The sequence below is a fragment of the Melitaea cinxia genome, chromosome 27 (assembly GCF_905220565.1).
Source record: "Melitaea cinxia chromosome 27, ilMelCinx1.1, whole genome shotgun sequence".
Taxonomy (NCBI): domain Eukaryota; kingdom Metazoa; phylum Arthropoda; class Insecta; order Lepidoptera; family Nymphalidae; genus Melitaea; species Melitaea cinxia.
In genome coordinates, this window is record NC_059420.1 from 8,007,262 (window position 1) to 8,026,558 (window position 19,297).

The window sequence follows — 19,297 nt, forward strand, 5'->3', positions numbered from 1 at the left end:
TATTGTCTATGGTATCATACCATACCATTGGTATATATTATTATTATGATTTAAAGAATTTGTTCGTAAATTTAATTATCCACACAGTATAAAGTTTAATATTGATTTCTGAATGAGTTTATAATGTTTATTAAAGATAAATTACTTATTTTTAACAGAAATATACACAAAATCTATTGATTTTATTTATTTTACATAATTAAAATTTAACTTTTCTAATTCCTAGATATTTAACTGTTATTTAATTTATGTATAATATTATAGGATTTAGGAGTTCACTCCTTAAAAAACAATGTAAAGACTGGTATGACCAAAATATTTACATGCAGTAGAGTACAGCAGGAAATTTCCAGTTCAAAATATGGAGCAGCCCGACTGGGGTAGTAACTCGACCTTACAGAAGATGACAGCTAAATAATATTTTCAAGCAGTGTTGTTTTCCTGTTGGTGAGTAAGGTGACGTTGGTCGGTAACACGCTTGCGATGCTTCTGATGTTGCAGACGTCTATAAGCTACGGCAATCACTTACCATCAGGTGAGCCGTCGCTTGCTTATGAAAGAAATATGGTGAATGAAATATGTGAAACAGTACCGCTGACTTGCCCTGACAGTGACGTTTTACAACAACGTAGCTTGCGAGAAAGAGGTAAATATAATTATAAATATCACGGTAATTGGTCTTAAAGAGTAAACAAGGAGTCCAAGTCAAACTCAAGTCGTGTGTCGGATCTGATACACACACAGTTTTACAACTAGAAATTTGTAATAAAAAAATCTTAAATTTTATTTTATCTTAATTAAATTACTGACAAATTATTTGTATATAAAATTGAAAGTAATAATCCAAATATTATATTTTAAACACGTTAAAAAATTACAAAAAAGAAAAATCATTTTCGTTTTGAAGTGACCACTTTTGAAAATTTTCGCCTAAATGAGATTTAAGAAATAAACTACAATTTAAGTTTTTTAATCGTAAGTCAACATTTTTTTTAAATAGCAACAAATAACGCTTCTATGAAAAAATTTATGAGGCAAGACGTAAACACGATTTTGGAGGGTAACTAAGAATGAAATAACAATTAACGATAATGTTTAACTAAAATAAATTATTACTGAGCTTTATATATTTAAATAGCATTATTATACATTTCATTACTTGGGTAGGCCTATGTCCAGCAGTGGACTGACCATTTCATTCCATATTTCGATGTGATTTCTGAAAATAGATTGCACTTAGTGCACAGTGCACATGGGCGAACCCAATTTTTTTTAAGGATGGGGCAAAACAAATGTAAAACTCGATAAGTAAATGATTAACAATGCTTTTCTTGCTACAGCCTTTCATTTACCTTTACTATCTTACCTACTTCAATAATTCGCTTGCGGAGGTTTTGACTAAATTGATCTAAAATTCCCTTATTAAAACTAAAATATTTATTACTAGCGGCGAGCCTGGGTGGGGCAAATGCCCCATTTTGCCCCGCTGTGCTTACGCCAATGTCTTAGTGAAAAATTATTCCCGGTAACCAAAACTATTTAAATTTCTAGAATCCATCAAATATTTGAGCATTTCCCTGTTAACACCTGTTCCCGTGTAACACTATACAATAATAAAATTTCGCGGAGATAAAAGTAACATGTGACATCGTGTGACAAGATCGGACAAGTAAATCACTTTTGGGATGTGGAAATCTGGTTATTTCAAGCTTCAACTATAAATAATTAAACATAAGTATGTACATTGCTATTTTCATTTTATATTTTCGAAATCCCACACTTTTACTCCCCTTAACGTGACAACCCTGGTACAGTTCGGAATTAGAAAAGTTCCAGATGAGACCAACATTTTATTTAGTTTCAAACCCTGTAAAAAGTAAACTTGTAAACATATACATATTTTTTTTTTTTGTTAATTTGGCCACTCTTACTACTAGACGCTAGCTGCGTTTCCTTATTTTTAAATTCCACATTTGACAAATTTATTGCATCTAATGACTCGTACCTTGACGTTATATAGCCTATAATTTCAATGAACAGAATATATTATGCTCAAATTCCAAACAGATTGTTTGATTATCATTATTGCATCTTCGGAGTCGTAACTTGACATTATATAGCCTACAATTTCAATGAACAGAATATATTATGCTCAAATTCGAAACAGATTGTATGATTATCAGTATTGCATCTTCGGAGTCGTAACTTGACATTATATAGCCTATAATTTAAATGAACAGATTATATTATGCTCAAATTCCAAACAGATTGTTTGATTATCATTATTGCATCTTCGGAGTCGTAATTTGACATTATATAGCCTATAATTTAAATGAACAGAATATATTATGCTCAAATTTCAAACACTTTGTTTGATTAACATTATTGCATCTTCAGATTCGAAACTTGACATTATATAGCCTATATATAAATAAATAAGTAGAACAAACCGGAAGAATGATTACATTAATAATTTAATTTTAACACTATTCTGTAGCTATGTACATATAACATTAATTTCGATATGAAAAACACTTCAAAGGTCTTTGAGAATGTTACAAAAGATTGTATCGCAGAATCACAACAAATCAACTTCGGAGAAATCTTGCAAGGGGTCTGAAAACTTCGAATCAGTTTTCGAACTATCCTCCTTAATGGAGTCAGACTTCCCACAATCGCCATTTTGAACACTATCTTGAACAACATTTGTATTTGAATCTTTTGGATCATCCTGGATATGGTCCTTCGAGCCGTCCGAGTTATTAGGAACATCCTGGACATCGGAATCGTTGCTGTAATTATCTACATCATTCTCTGTCTCATTGGGTGTTGTTATCGTCCTACATTTCGATGGCGAGAGATTTTGCACAGCGGTTTTTGATACAGTTTTGAAAACTTCCGATATGTCCTCTGTTGACAGTTTTAGGGCGTGCTCCCAGCCCATCAGTGTTTGTGTGTGTATGTTCACTTGTCTGTCGGCGAGGTCTAGTAGTAGGGATTTGATTTCTGCGTGTGTCTTTGGTATCCAATCGGATAATTCCGAGCGCAGTGCTTCTGAGGCTTGTTCTAATCTGTAATTTTAATATTACAAATTAATCAAAAAATTTCGTTGTTCGTCCAAATGTCACTAAACTAAGGTCAATAAACTTCGATTATTTTTAAGTTTTGTGACAAATTTACATTCTAATTTCTTCTGATTTTTGCCTATTTTACTAAGATATTATCCTTTTCTCTATACTAATAAATGGAGAACCGGGGTTTTTGTTTGGTTGTACTGCGAAAACTACTGAGCCGATCGGAATAATACTTATATTATAAGATGCAGCGTGGTTCGGAGAAGGTTTAGTAGACTTTGATATGTTGGTGATTACTTGTCGTGTAAAAAATATGGACCGACAGAGATCGCTAGTAGGTATATATATTTTATAATAGAAGTAGGTGACATTTGTTCTGCAAAATGCCTTTAATTATTATTATTATTTTGAGTTACCTGTTATGTACTTCGTCTGTCGCGTTGTTACCGGACACGTAGGCGGCTGTAAGACAAATTAAATTTATAATTAAAACGAATTAAAATTTGACCTCTCTCAAGGTTTGGAGTATAATCTGATAAGCAGTCCTAATGCAAGCTGGCGTATATTTTATGTACTAAAATGAAAACTGGGACTTTTACAAGTCGCTGATAAACTCTTATCTCTCACATAAGTCGCTGATAGGCTATCAGACGAGATAAATATGACCATTATGTCTTTTGAACTAATAAATAAGAACTTTTGATTGCACAAATAGGAGATCAACATCTCAAACTTACATCTGAATTTTTATTAGTTTTAGTGTTCTTTATTGGTTTTTACCCAACACTACGTTGAGTGCCTGAGTTTTAGTGTAATGTCTTAATATTGTTTCCTAATATTATTTTAAATACGCGAATTTCATTCATTACAATGAAACAACTTTTTCGGATTATTGATAGACCTCCCGTGACAACGGTTGCTGTAAAGTATTCAAAACGTCTATCATCTTAAAAACTTAATAAATCGCGATAAATTCCGAAGAAGTTGTTTCATTATAAATTCATTTTAAAGTAATGTCTTAATGTAAACATGTTTAATTAAAAAGCAATATGACTCCAAAATATTTATAGCTAGTACTCAGACGACGGCTACATACCGTGCAGCGCGGCGCGGTCAGCTAGTACTCGTGTAGCGAGCACACACACGACGGCTACATACCGTGCAGCGCGGCGCGGTCAGCTAGTACCCAGACGACGGCTACATACCGTGCAGCGCGGCGCGGTCAGCTAGTACCCAGACGACGGCTACATACTGTGCAGCGCGGCGCGGTCAGCTAGTACCCAGACGACGGCTACGTACCGTGCAGCGCGGTGCGGTCAGCTAGCACACAGACGACTGCTACATACCGTGCAGCGCGGCGCGGTCAGCTAGTACCCAGACGACGGCTACGTACCGTGCAGCGCGGTGCGGTCAGCTAGCACACAGACGACGGCTACATACCGTGCAGCGCGGCGCGGTCAGCTAGTACCCAGACGACGGCTACATACCGTGCAGCGCGGTGCGGTCAGCTAGCACACAGACGACGGCTACATACCGTGCAGCGCGGCGCGGTCAGCTAGTACCCAGACGACGGCTACATACCGTGCAGCGCGGCGCGGTCAGCTAGTACCCAGACGACGGCTACATACCGTGCAGCGCGTCCCGGGCGCGGATCTTGTCGGCGTGCGCGTGCGCGTAGGCGGCGAGCGCGGGCAGCGCGGCGCGGTGCCGCAGCGGCGCGGCGGCCCGCGGCGCGCCCGCCGCGCCCGCGCCCGCCCCGCACGCCGCCGCCGCGCCGCCCAGCCGCCCGCCCGCCTGCACCGCCCACGCGTCGCACGCGCGCCGCATGCTGCCCACGGCCACTCGTCATTCTCTTTGTTCTAACTGAGGTACGGCAGGACATGTCCTGCTCGGAACCTGGAGCCCGACTGGGGGAGTACCGCGATCTTACAGAAGATCACAGTAATAACGCTTTAAGCAGTGTTGTTTTCCTGTGGTGAGTAAAGTCAACAGAACAAATGTTCGGCAACACGCTTGCGATGCTTCTGGTGTTGCAGGCGTCTATAGACTACGGTAATCACTTATCATCAGATAAACCGTTCTTTACAAACCTAGTTGTATAAAAATAAACTGTACTTATTGCGTGTTAATCTCAAATTAAAATATATTTCATAAATGGTAAATAGCATATATATGATTGAATTTAACGTCTGTATCCAATATTCATATTTAGAGACTTACCTCATCAGCTCCGTGCTGAGGGAGACGGAGCCCTTGTAGAGCTTGGTGGTGAGCGAACACAGCGTGGTTAACTTTTGTTCTAACGACTGGAGGTAGTCCGCTGCCGCGCTAAACTCTGGGTCTTTTACTCTGAAACATTCATCACAATTACATCAGCTATTATATTTATTAATATTATAAGGAAGGAAGGAAATATTATAAAGAAGGATTTTGAAAAAAATTGGGTAGGATAGTACTGCACGGATGACTCTGGTGTTGCAGACGTCTAAAGACTACGGTCCTTACCATCCCACATCAATTGGACCAAATCCTTATTTGCCGACCTAGTCGTATAAAAAATTTCGCAGTCCACTACTTGAGTTCACGCCAAAAATGGCGTGAACTCATGTGTTTTGCCCATAGTCACCACGCTAGGCAGGCGGGTTAGTGACCGCAGAGCTGGCTTTGTCGCACCGAAGACGCTCTTGCCCATCTTCGACCTGTGTATTTCAAAGCCAGCAGTTGGATGGTAGTAGTGGAACTGTGTGTAGTCGCCTCTTACGACACCCACGGGAAGAGAGGGGGTGGCTATATTCTTTGATGCCGTAACCACGACGCAGTTTTATTAGTTTCAATTAATTAGTTACTTCATATGGAGTTATACAATTCAGAATGTAATCTACTCTAATCTACTGAGAATGATTGACAAATAACTCGACTCAGTAGTTACTCTTAATAATTATCAGTCCTGTGTTTCATTTTGTGTTTTGTCCGAAACTGTATGCGTTTACCCAAAATACTTTCTTTTAACTAATATTAATGCCTTGACTGGTCGTAATGATGTTGAAAAATATACTCTATTTTTAGGTGAATAAGGTTAAAATTAATATTTTATTACTACCTGGCACCATTGGCAGGTTTCGACTCAGTGCTGCCGTACAGAGCGTTACTGATGCCCCACAGATTCAGAGCGTTGTTCTCGCTTTTGAAAACCTAGAAAATTAATACAATATTTTATTCACACACACACAATGTCACAATGATAGTTAACATACTCATCCGAAACGACTGGACAGATTTTTACGAAATTTTGTGTGCATATCGGGTGGATCTGTAAGTCGGCCAACATTTATCTTTCATACTTCTAAGTTATAAGGGAGGGGGGATTAAGGGGGTTAATAACATATATGGCAAAACAACATTTGCGGGGTCAGCTGATATATATATATATATATATATATATATATATATATATATATATAGTAGCTACCTCACCACAGTAACACAACAGTACTCGAGAGTAGTGATATTTACAACTACTTTAGCTGTGTCTTCAGTAAGGTTACGGTACTTCCTCAGTCACACACACACCGAGGCTGTTCTAGATTTTCAGCAGGATATTTCTTGATGTGCCCTACTTTAACAGCCTTATTTATGTATATATTTAGCAGAAGTTATTACAGTAAGGGGTTTACCGGATTTGGATTAAGTTCATTCTGAATAATAAGCTACGAACAAATTCTTACCAACAGATTCTTAATTAGTAAATTACAATTTTGACCGATGGCGAAATAACCATGCAGCTGCTGGCTTCGATTACACTTGGAAATGAGTGCGTGAGTGGTCCCTTTGCAAGTATTGCGTACTAAATGCTTTTTAAACTGTTAGTATTTTGTTACATGATCACGTAGTGATGTCATTGTCTAATATCGATAAAATTGTTCTTAATTTTTATCGATACATTTATTTTTTTCCGTATGTCTAAAACAAATTGGATAGTAATTTTTTGAATCATTTTAGAATGATATTCAAAAATGTTTAGTAATTTTTTTTAACTTCTTTTTGTGTGGACAAGGTTTGTATAAAAGAGAATTTAAAAAATAAAGTTTGTGTGTACTATATTTTAACACATGTAATAAAGCAGTTTTCAAATACAAAGGCCGAAGACGGGCGGTCTTTGGTGCGACAAAGCCAGCCCTGCGGTCACCAACCCGCCTGCCCAGCGTGGTGACTATGGGCAACACACACGGCCTATATCCAGCAGTAGACTGGGGTAGGCTGAAGTGATAATGAAGTGAGGAACTTCGAGCTTTATATTTCACTTCAGCCTATCGCAGTCCACTGCTGGACATAGGCCTCCCCAAGTTCGCGCCACATATCTCGGTCTTCCGCAATCCTCATCCAGCCTACACCGGCAATCTTACGTAGATCGTCGGTCCAACGGGCCGGAGGACGTCCCACACTGCGTTTGCCAAGACGCGGTCTCCACTCTAGGACCCGTCTACTCCAACGGCCATCGGTCCTGCGACACAGATGACCAGCCCACTGCCACTTCAACTTGCTAATTCTGTGGGCTATGTCGGTTACTTTCGTTCTCTCGCGGATAGTCTCATTTCTAATCCTGTCTTTGAGAGAGACCCCAAGCATAGCCCGTTCCATTGCACGTTGAGCGACTTTAAACTTGTGGACCAGTCCCTTGGTCAGTGTCCACGTCTCGGCTCCGTATGTTAACACAGGCAGGACGCATTGCTCGAAAACTTTTGTCTTCAAGCATTGTGGAATCTTCGAAGTGAAGACTTGACGGAGTCTGCCAAACGCCGCCCAGCCCAACCGAATCCTCCTATCGGCCTCCTTCTCGAAGTTGTTGCGGCCTAGTTGGATAGTATGGCCTAGGTAAATATAATCCTGAACAACCTCGAGAAGGGTACCATCGACCGATACCGGTATCGGTATGACTTGGTTGTTAAACATAACTTTCGTCTTATCCAAGTTCATACAGAGACCGACACGTCGAGAGGACTCGTTTAGGCCGGCCAGCATTTGGCCTAACTCATCCAGCGTCTCCGCAAAGATGACAATATCGTCGGCGAAACGAAGGTGAGAGATGAATTCACCGTTGACGTTGATGCCCCGTTCCCCCCAATCTAAGGTCTTAAAAACATCCTCTAGCGCAGTGGTAAACAGTTTCGGTGATATTACATCCCCCTGTCTTACCCCGCGCCGGAGGGAAATAGGTCTTGTTCTTTGGTCATTGACATGAACGGTCATCGTCGCCGCGCCGTACATAGATTTTAGTACCTCGATATATCGCCAGTCGATATGACATCTCTGCAGAGAGTCCAGGACAGCCCAGGTCTCGACGGAGTCAAAGGCTTTCTCGTAGTCCACAAATGCCATACACAGCGGTTGATTATATTCTTCCGTCTTTTGGATAATCTGCCGAACAGTATGGATGTGGTCCACGGTGCTGTAGCCATTTCGAAACCCAGCCTGCTCTGGTGGTTGGAATTCGTCGAGTCTTCTGGCGAGACGATTCGTAACAATCCTCGAAAACAGCTTATAGACGTGGCTCAGAAGTGAGATCGGTCTGTAATTCTTTAACAGAGACTTATCGCCTCTTTTAAAGAACAGCACCACCACACTCCTGGACCACGCCTCCGGCGTGGTACCTCGGTGGATGACGGCGTTAAATAGTCTTGCCAAGGCTTTCAGGACAGGTCGCCCTGCGGCTTTAAGGAGTTCAGTGGTAACTCCGTCATCCCCCGGGGCCCTCCCGTTTTTAAGCTGCCCGAGCGCTGCACCAATCTCATCCTCTTCGAAGTCCGGGATACACTCCGAATAATGGCGCAACAATGGTGCCCGTGGATCTTCGGTGTCCCAAGTCGCAGGCTTGCGTGCGCTCGACGAGTACAGCTGTCCATAAAAATTCTCAACCTCTTCTCGGACCTGAGGGCGAGAGCAGACGGTTCTGCCATCTGCTGTTTTAAGCTTCGCAAGAAGGCTTCTCCCCAATGGTCTTTGGAAAACTTTAGACCCCCTATTCTGCTCAATCAGAGTAGCAACCTCTCTCGTATTTGAGCAGCGGAGGTCTCGGCGAATAATTTTCCGTACCCTCTTGGAAAGAGCCCTCTGTTCTGGCGAAGCAGCCGGCAACTCGCGCCTCTGCCGCATCAGATCCAAGGCTTCGGGAGAAAGTTTGGACTGCTTCGTTGGCTTTGTTGGTGGAAAGTGCCTGCGACCCAGTGTACACACCGTCTTCACCACGTTGTCGGTTATCTCGTCCACGTCGCTAGTAGTTTCCAGCGAATCGAATCGGTTTTGGAGTTCCAACTGAAACTGCTCGGAGCCACATAGTATTTGGGGCAGCGTAGGTCGGAGAGTAGATTTCATCAAGCGGGTCCGCTCCTTTCGGAGACATATATTCAGAGTGCCCCGTACTAGCCGGTGGTCGCTGCCGGTGTTAAACCTGTTAACCACTGAGACATCTCTGAATATATGCCTTTTATCCGCTATGATGAAATCTATCTCGTTCCTCGTCACAGTATCGGGGCTTTGCCATGTCCACCTCCTTTGGGGCTTCTTCTCAAAAAATGAGTTCATCAAGAAGAGCCCCTCCGATTCGAGGAAGTTGACAAGCGTCTGCCCCCTGTGATTCCTGTGCCCCAATCCGTGTGGTCCGATGCTCGATCCGTCGCGGCCTTGTACTCCCACTTTAGCGTTGAAGTCTCCCATAACAACGCTGTAGAAGGTCGAAGTAGTGCCATGTATGGCCCTTGTAATATCTTCATACAAGGCTTCGACTTCATCATCAGAGTGTGCCGAGGTCGGCGCATATACCTGTATCACTTTCAGGGAGTACCTGTCGGTGAGCTTAAGTACAAGGTACGCTACCCGGGTCGACACACTACTGACTTCCACAACGTTGTTAGTGAGAGTCTTGTGAACCAGAAAACAGACGCCACCTTGGGAAAGCCCATCACCTTCACGGAAGTAGAACAAGTGCCCGGAGTCCAGGATCATCGTGTCCTCTCCCTCTCTTCGGACTTCAGACAACCCCAGTACGCTCCACTTAATGTGACTAAGTTCTACCTCAAGTTCGGTGAGGTGATGGTCCAACCGTAGCGTGCGTCCATTATACGTAGCCAGGAATATTTTTCTATGGCAGCCTCCCGTACCCCGGTGATTCTTGGCACCCTCTACCCCACCGTTACCACGGCCGCTGCCGTAGCCGGGAATAGTGGGGCTGCCGGGAACTGAGGGCCTTATTTTTAAGTTCGAACTCATGGGGGTTTTTGCCCATAGTCACCACGCTGGGCAGGCGGGTTGGTGACCGCAGGGCTGACTTTGTCGCACCGAAGACGCTGCTGCCCGTCCTCGGTCTGTGCATTTAAAAAGCCAGCAGTTGGATGGCTATCCCGCCATCGGTCGGCCTTTTAAGTTTCACGGTGGTAGTGGAACTGTGCTATCCCTTAGTCGCCTCTTACGACACCCACGGGAAGAGATGGGGTGGCTAAATTCTTTAGTGCCGTAACCACACAGCTTTATATTTGCGAATAGAAATATCTCATAAATATAGTGAAATTCGATTACAAAAAATATATCAATATATTTAATAAATATATTTAATAAATAAATATATCAATATATCAATATATTTCGATCGTTAAGGGAGGGAGTTTTCCCTGAAGAGTGGAAAAAGGCGAGAATTGTTCCCGTACACAAAAAAGGTGATCGCATGGATATACAGAATTATCGTCCAATATCGATTCTCTCGTGCTTTGCAAAGCTATTCGAAAAGATATTATATCCGGTAATATCGAACCATTTTGAACGTTTTCTTACAGGTGCACAGCATGGTTTTAGGAGGGGTCTTTCTGTTCAAATCAATTTATCAGTATTTATCTCTGATTTGTCGCGCGCGATTGATGGTGGACAGGAGGTTGATGCAATTTATACTGACTTCAGCAGTGCTTTTGACAAAGTCGATCATGTTTTGCTAATCCAAAAGCTGGGTCAGTATGGGATTGAGAGTGCTTTATTAGAGTGCTTTATTAAAATGGTTTGAGTCGTATTTAAGCAAGCGGCCCCAAAGTGTTGCTATCAATGGCTTTGAGTCTGGTACATATTTGGCAAATTCCGGTGTACCACAAGGTTCACATTTGGGACCACTCTTATTTCTGGTGTTTATTAACGATATTACGAGTAAAATAAAACATTGCAAAATTTATTTGTTCGCTGACGATTTAAAAATTTATAAAACAATAAATAATAATGTAGATGCAGGTTTAGTTCAGGAAGATCTTAATGCTATTTCCACATGGTGCTATACCAATAACATGACTCTCAATGTTAACAAATGTTTCTTTATCAAATACACAAGGAAAAAAAACCGCTTGTTTCAAGCTACTTAATTGGTAATAAATCACTTCAGGAAGTGGCGGAAATTAGAGATTTGGGAGTCATTATTGATAAGAAATTGACATTTAGATCCCACATTGACAAAATGGTTACGAAAGCGGCTCGTTTGCTAGGTTTTATTAGACGCAATACCAACGGTTTCTCTTGGTCTACAAAAATTGTTTTATATAATGCCTTGGTTCGCAGCCTTCTCGAATATGCTAGTGTTGTTTGGAACCCCACCTATATTGTGCACTCACAGCGCGTAGAAAGTATATAACGTACTTTTACGAGGTATCTTGCTTTTTCTGCCAGTGGCATCTCACACAGACAGCCATACAATCAACGATTGGCTTGGTTTGGGATGATGAGCCTTCGGGACAGGCGCGCACTTCTCGAGCTATGCTTTTTATATAAAATTCTGCATCATGATGTACATTGTAGCAGCTTGGCTGAGCGTATATCTCTTTCAGTCCCACGTAGGTACCCAAGAAATAAAATCCATAACATCTTTTATATTCCAAAATCAAAAACTCATATGGGAAATCAGGCGCCCGTGGTTAAACTGTGTTTGAATTATAACAAAATTGCAAAAGATTTACCAGGCATTGACATATTTGGTGATCATTATAACGCATTTAAAAAGAAACTTATTGCTCATTTTCACAAATAATATAGTTTTTTTTTTCTTTTTTAATATTCTCTTTTGTAAACCTTTTTTATATTCTACTTGTAATCCTTTTTTTAAGTAATTAATAGTTTTATTTTGTGTTATGCAAGCTGAAAAAAAAATTGAATGTTATGCATACTAGTTATTGATATATGTATTAAGGACCTTACTGTATACCTAATGTGCTTATTATAACAATGTAAAAATATGTATATTGTTAGTATGCTTAAATAAATAAACAAATAAATAAATAAATATCAAACACTTTTATCTGTTGGTTTGTCATCCGTTAAATAGTGTTATCTAATACCGGTGAAACAGTTAAAATATTAATTACAAAACAGAATACAGATTATACTTAATTTAAGCACAACTCATGTATGAACAAACCACATACATATAATAAGGTATAACCTCATACTATTTAATATAATGTAGAATACAAGTTGAAAAACATTATATTCACTATCCGAACAGCGACCAAATATTTGCTGAAAACTTACAATATTAACTGAGAGCAAGGTTTCGATACGCATACGCATTCGGCCCGTAACATCCCACTGCTGGGCATAGGCCGCTTTCTTCATGTAGGAGAAGGATAGGAGCTTAATCCACCACGCTGCTCCACTGCGGGAGGTTTCGATATGAGAGGGTAACGTGGCTTCATACATACCTTTTCCAGTTCTTCATCAGGCGTTGTCAGAAACAGTCTGAAGTCCTCGCTGTGTGTTAATATTGGATGTTTTGCGATGCGATCTAGAAACGAAAAATTTGAAATCATATATTGTTACACAATTCATAGACACTTGTCATATAGAGTACATATTATATTGTCTTAATAAACTTTCAATATACATCGACATTGTGTATACAGGTGTTTGCCGTGGTCTGGGTGTTTGTGCAGTCCTTGTGGGTCTTCTCACTGTGCCTCGGAGAGCACGTTAAGCCTTCAGTCCCGGTTGTTATCGCAGTAGGGAATATATCCGCCAACCCGCATTGGAGCAACGTGGTGGATTAAGCTCTGATCTTTCTCCTACATGGGCAAAGAGGCCTATACAAAGCAGTGGGATATTACAGACTGAAACGTAGCTCACCAAGGAAGGAGTGCAAGGCAAGACACCTCACAGCGACGAAGGAGGGCGAGTACCGATCGAGTTGCTGCCTCGCCGAGTGTAGCGGCGGCAGTGGCGGCGGCGCCAACAGCGGGTGGGCGGCTGCCAGACGCTTGTGGAGAAGCTGTGAAACAGTTCATTACATGTATACTAGCGGACCCGGCAGACGTCCTGCCCAGAATACAGGTACCCAATTCGATTTTTTTTATTTTTATGTCACTAGGTCAGCTTTTTTATTTTTATGTCACTAGGTCAGCAAACAAGCTACGGCTCACCTGATGGTAAGAGATTACCGTAGCTTATAGACGCCTGCCACATCAGAAGCATCGCAAGCGCGTTGCCTACCCAATCCCCCCAGGAGCTCTGGTCACCTTACTCACCAACAGGAACACAATACTGCTTGAAAACAGTATTATTTATCTTCTATAAGGTCGAGGTACTACCCCAGTCGGGCTGCTCCATATTTTGAGCAGGAAATTCCTGCTGTGCCCTACCTCAGTTAGTCAGTAGTCTCGATTGACGACATACCAATAGCAGCGCCACCTACAATCCAATAGTGTTTTCGAACCACCCATGAACCTATAGCAATATAAATGCAAAATTTTAGCCTACTCGGTTCAGCTGTTTAGGAGTTCAGTGACACATGCACAGAAAAAAAAATGTATAATAAGATTGAGAGAACTATTGTTCTCCAAAAAAATTCCTATGCCATAGGTCACAGGTTTTGAAAGTGCCCCCCCCCCCTATTTCTAGGGGTTTTTAAAACATGCTGAGACTAAACTGCAAAAAAATGTAATCGGTGTTGGGTTTTTGAAATCCAACTCGAAGCAGAGCGATTTACCTTTTTGGGGCATAACGCGTAGTTGCAGATGGAATTTTTATATGTAAATCATTACAGCCTATACAGTCCACTGCTGGGTATAGACCTCCACAAGTTTACGCCAAAAATAACGTGAATTCATGTGTGTTGCCCATAGTCAGCACGCTGGGCAGGCGGGTTGGTGACCACAGGGCTGGCTTTGTTGCACCGAAGACGCTTATATTTTTTATATAATATATATGTATATATTATTATATATTTTATATGTACAATTACTGTCAATTTTCTTGGTTTTTTTTTTCATGACTATTTGCAAAATTTCAGATTTTAAATTTTCACCATACTAAAGAAATGTCTTTCATCTTTCTATTGTATTATATGTGTGCTCACTTTGAAGTGGTTGTACCGTCGCCTGACGTGGGGTGGGGTGCTCCAGCGTGCACACACGCATCTCACGCGATAAGTTACGAACGTCTCCAGTGTTGATAGCTGTTTCATTGGAGCATCCACCTGTAACAATATGAATATTTGAAGGAAGGAGGTCACACTGATTAATTACAATGAAAGGTAACACAAGATAGTTATTACTTAACAAGGGGGAGACGAACTTCTTAGCATCCGATGGATTCACCGTACCTAGCCCCTCGTGTGGCAGAGGGAGAAACTCGGAGCAGTTCCCAGAACTTGCGACCTAGGTGTAGGTTTAAGGAGAGGAGCTCGAGTTGCCTACCCTGCCTAGCCAAATTATAGATCATAATATGACATGTAACAATTAATTCGTTTGCACAAACACAAATTAATTATTGAAAGAGTCTAGATTAAGCTACAAGCAGAATACATCGATTGCGCCGTGCCATGCCAGAGCCAAGACTGCCTTAGCCGCGGTTGTTCTGGTCGACTACTACACTTCAGCTGTAATATCCCACTGCTGGGCATAGACCTCTTTCCCCATGTAGGAGGAGAATCAGAGCTTAATGCGCCACGCTGCTCCAATGCGGATTGGCGGATTTATTCCCTACTATGAGTAACGATCGCTATCAGGTGTACATGATAACCGGGACCGACGGCTTAACGTGCTCTCCGAGGCACGGTGGGGAAACCCACAAGGCCTAATGACCAGTGCTGTGACCGTTGCGCACACGCTCCACACACTCACACTCACACACAATATCTATACTAATGCAAATATAAAGGGGGAAGTTTTGCGTTATTGTATTTTATTATATTCATAATGGATATTCACAAAAATATCTGGACCGATTTTATGATTTCGTCTACTAGTGAAATCCTATGTTAGCACTGAATGATATCGGCTATATTTTAACGGCAGATAACAGAACCGCTAAAATCGTCCAGTTCACACGAACAAAGTTGCAAATCATATTTAAATAATTGTGAAAACTTGTTCAGACAATGTTTAGCCGAGAACTTTTAACAATTTTAAAAGAGTTGTATGTAAAAATGAATGCACTTTAGACCACACGACTTAAAAAAAGACTTCTTTAGCTCCACCTAACTCACATCTCCCTCTCAACTCCCGTTCCCCTCCCCGGTTACACTTTTCGTAACGCTCTCGACACGCATTCACCGACTTACCCCCCAAATCAATCGTGCGTAAAGAACGAGTAAGTTTTACTTCGAAACCCTCCAGGCAGTTTTTTGCCACTACCTTCATCAATATCAGACTAGCCCGTTGGCGCAGTTTGTAGTGACCACCCTACCACACTACCCCGAGTCTGGGTGTAATATATATATATATAATTTATAAGTATGTTTATCGAAAAAAAAAATATGTATATATGTAATACCAATCGGCTGATACCTATAACACAAGTATAAAGTTGCTTACTTTAGGAACAGACGACTATGTAGATATTTATTTATTTATATTCTGCTCAATTGAGCAATTACAGAAGAGTCGCGAAAAGTGTCCGGACAGTTCCTTGTCCTCTACCTACGGCCATGCTCAACTCAAGTACCTTCACAGCGATATCATATCCATGCTCCATGATAAGTGGGGCTCCATCGGGGACCTCGTCCGCGTCGATCACGCTCGGGGCTTCCGTATCTGTAGCATCTGCATCATTCAAGTCCAAGACTGCTGAGCTACTCTCACTCGCCATTTTATCTACAATGTATATAAATAGATATATATAATATCTTAATATGTATAATTGTTCTGTACGACTGTTTGTTACCTAACTTCGCCTAAGCCACTGAATCGAATTATGCAGTTGCAATTTGGTGTACGTTTCAATGGGTTATGAATGGTTTGAAAAGACAATCGGAGCCAGTAGGTGGTGATGCTGTCGGTATGTCAGCGATTTTTGATAGCTATTCCAAGCAGGACAGCGTCATTTAAGTCTGTTAATTACGTTTTTTTTTAAATTTCTTTGTAACATTAAGAAAAGCATGCATTACGTTACATTTACTTGATAAAGCCCTTAGGCTTGTCCGCAAGTAACAGTCTCAGACATTTTATATAACACATATATACTGCTATAAAATTTACAACTACAATAGTTACAAAAACACATTTATACTTAGCTTAGACAATTTTTTGTTAAACAAAGTTTTGCATCTACCCTATTTATTGAAAATAGCTTCTCCTTTATTAATTAATCAATGCTATCATCGACGGTATGGTCACAAAGACTGTTTTAGAAAATTTAGGTAAATTTATGTATGTGGATAACCTCTGAACAAGTTTCCTATAGATGTTTTTATTTTATTAAGCTACTTAAAGGCGAACTGAGCACTTGTTAAATCAGTGTTAATCAGCTTGTTAATCAGTAATCAGACCCATCTATATAAATAAAAATTAACCACTACGATGTAACGTAACTTCTACGACTCCATTTAATTGGAAAGTTTCTTTTTTTTTTGTGTATGTTATTGTCAGAAGAAGTATAAAAGAAAATAAAAAAAAATCTGGATGTATAAAATTTAAAAAAAAATGGCGGTAAGCAATATACAGGGTTAGCTAGTTATATATAAAATTACTAGCTGATCCCGCAAACGTTGTTTTGCCATATATGTTATAAACCCCCTTAATCCTCCTTCCCTTATAACTTAGGGGTATGAAAAATAGATGTTGACCGATTGTCAGACCTACCCAATATGCACACAAATTCATCATTTAAATTTCATAAAAAATCGGTCCAGCCGTTTCGGAGGAGTATTTTAACTAACATTGTGATATGAGAATTTTATAGTATAAAAGATTAAATATTTAAGAAACTTGAGGTTCTTAAATATTTGTCTATAATTTTTTTTTTTGTACTCTGGTTTATTTTTACTATGTGAATGTGTTTTACTGTATGCAACAAAGTAATAAATAAAAAAAATGTATATTTATGTTAAGTTATTAGTACTGTTAGAGAGTAATTTGATAGAGATATCAGATGATATTCAAAATTACAAAGTAAACTTCTTTGTAATAGACTATTTTTAATATAAAACTAGCTGGCTGGACAGAATTTGTTTTGTCATAAGTTAATAGTAAAAAAAAAAAATATTTTTTTTATTAAAACCTTCCGTGGCCTGGCTGTGGGCCTTCTAAAACATACAGAAAAAAATTGTCGAATCAGTCAAGCCATTCTCGAGTTATGCTTAGCACCATTAATTTTTATTTATATATATAAGATAATGTCCAAGGAATTCACATTATATTTGACCTTGTTTGAAAGAATGAAATTTATTCCAGACATTAATAGCAGATTCTGACATTTTTTTTTAAATATTTATGTTTGGCGGTGATCACTTTTGCAATTACCTCCCAATCAAATAATATATGGGTGATTTTTAATCAAACTTTATGCTGTGGCGCATTTTTATTCCACAATAACTCTTTGTTTGTTTAATTATATAAAACAATTGCAATTCCACGATGAATCATCAATTACCTTGTTATAATATACCTACACATTGTACACAAATACAGTGCATCATATTTATTTATTTTTTTATAATTAAAATAATTTTATTATTTTTTTTAACCATTCTGCTTTTTTACTTTTATTTATCGTATATAAAAGCATACATAACTTGAAAAAATATAGATGAAAAAAAATCTTATTAAATCCTTTTTGCACGCTCCATAAATAAAAGAAACAAAAAAAAATATGAAAATTCAATAACTGAATAATTAATAATGTAAAAAGTAACCGTAAAATTGATTACTCCAACAAAAATGTAATATTATTCAACTACCTAAATTTTTTACGTTATCAAGAAATTCGCGTACACCGGTACGTTGTATAATGTATATATTTAAAATATACGGTCGAATTGGGAACCTCCTCCTTTTTTGAAAGTCGGGTAAAAAGTAGGCGTATACGATACGTATAATTATTTACATGTAGGCCACTTTATCAGAAAAGGAACGATAAAAATGAAAGGTAGGCGAAAGGAGTTCGGCCTATTTACCTTAACTCGATCGATATTGCATGTGCACTAAGTATTAGCGAATTTATCGCTATTTCTTTTAAAATTATATATTTAAATTATAATAAAAATAGTAACAATGATATCAATAAGCTTACCTGTGTGAATAAATGCCGGTTAATTTACAATACACGGGTATTATAAAGATAAAACACTTTTCGAAACAATCAAAATTGCATTTTTGCCTTACGCTTGACGGGTGACACGATTGGACAATTTGACAATGCTTTGACAGCATTTCAGTGTAACCAACTCAAAATTTGTCCCTGAGGTAGATAATTTCAGAGGTTGGTATTTTTCTACCAATTTGATTCTACTTTGAAAAGTTATTAATAGCTGATCTACCACGTATATTTTAAGTTTTCCAGAAACCTCACAATAATAATATGATACAAAATTAATATTTCTATCGGGTAACAAACATTTAACTTCTGTTTATGAGGAATCCCATTTGAAAGTAGAAACCCAAAATTTAAAAGCAAATTCAGCCAGTATTTTATAATTTTCATACTGTTTTTTATTTCAAAATGTGTTTTTTTTTTCAAGTCGTAATTATAACTGAAAGAGAAATTATAAGTTTCGTTAGAAAGCAAACAAATACAGCCTTTATATGATTTTTTAAAGAGTCTTCATTCAAGTAAAAGATTTAGGCACGCGTTAGGTAGTTGGGAAATCCTCCGAAATTCATGCTTGCCGGTGGATGACGTTTCTTCATTATGGAATGCTTCCAGGTATATAAAAATCGTACATTTTGCGTACGATCTTGGTCTAGCGATCGTACATGAGTAAAAATGCAAAA

At 39.3% G+C, this 19,297-nt stretch overlaps 1 protein-coding gene across 1 annotated transcript; it reads right to left on the bottom strand.

Annotated features, from left to right (window-relative positions):
- Window positions 1–1,833: 1,833 nt before the first annotated feature.
- On the bottom strand, window positions 1,834–18,702 carry LOC123667045 (sorting nexin-7-like). Its single transcript, XM_045601048.1, has 10 exons — window positions 18,597–18,702; window positions 16,032–16,180; window positions 14,443–14,562; window positions 13,215–13,356; window positions 12,794–12,876; window positions 6,175–6,266; window positions 5,295–5,423; window positions 4,703–4,902; window positions 3,491–3,536; window positions 1,834–3,071 (listed from the first exon to the last, which is right to left on the bottom strand). Exons 2-10 carry the CDS (start codon window positions 16,173–16,175, stop codon window positions 2,579–2,581), a joined length of 1,449 nt encoding a protein of 482 aa, XP_045457004.1. The 5' UTR covers window positions 16,176–16,180; window positions 18,597–18,702; the 3' UTR covers window positions 1,834–2,578.
- Between the last annotated feature and the right edge of the window lie 595 nt (window positions 18,703–19,297).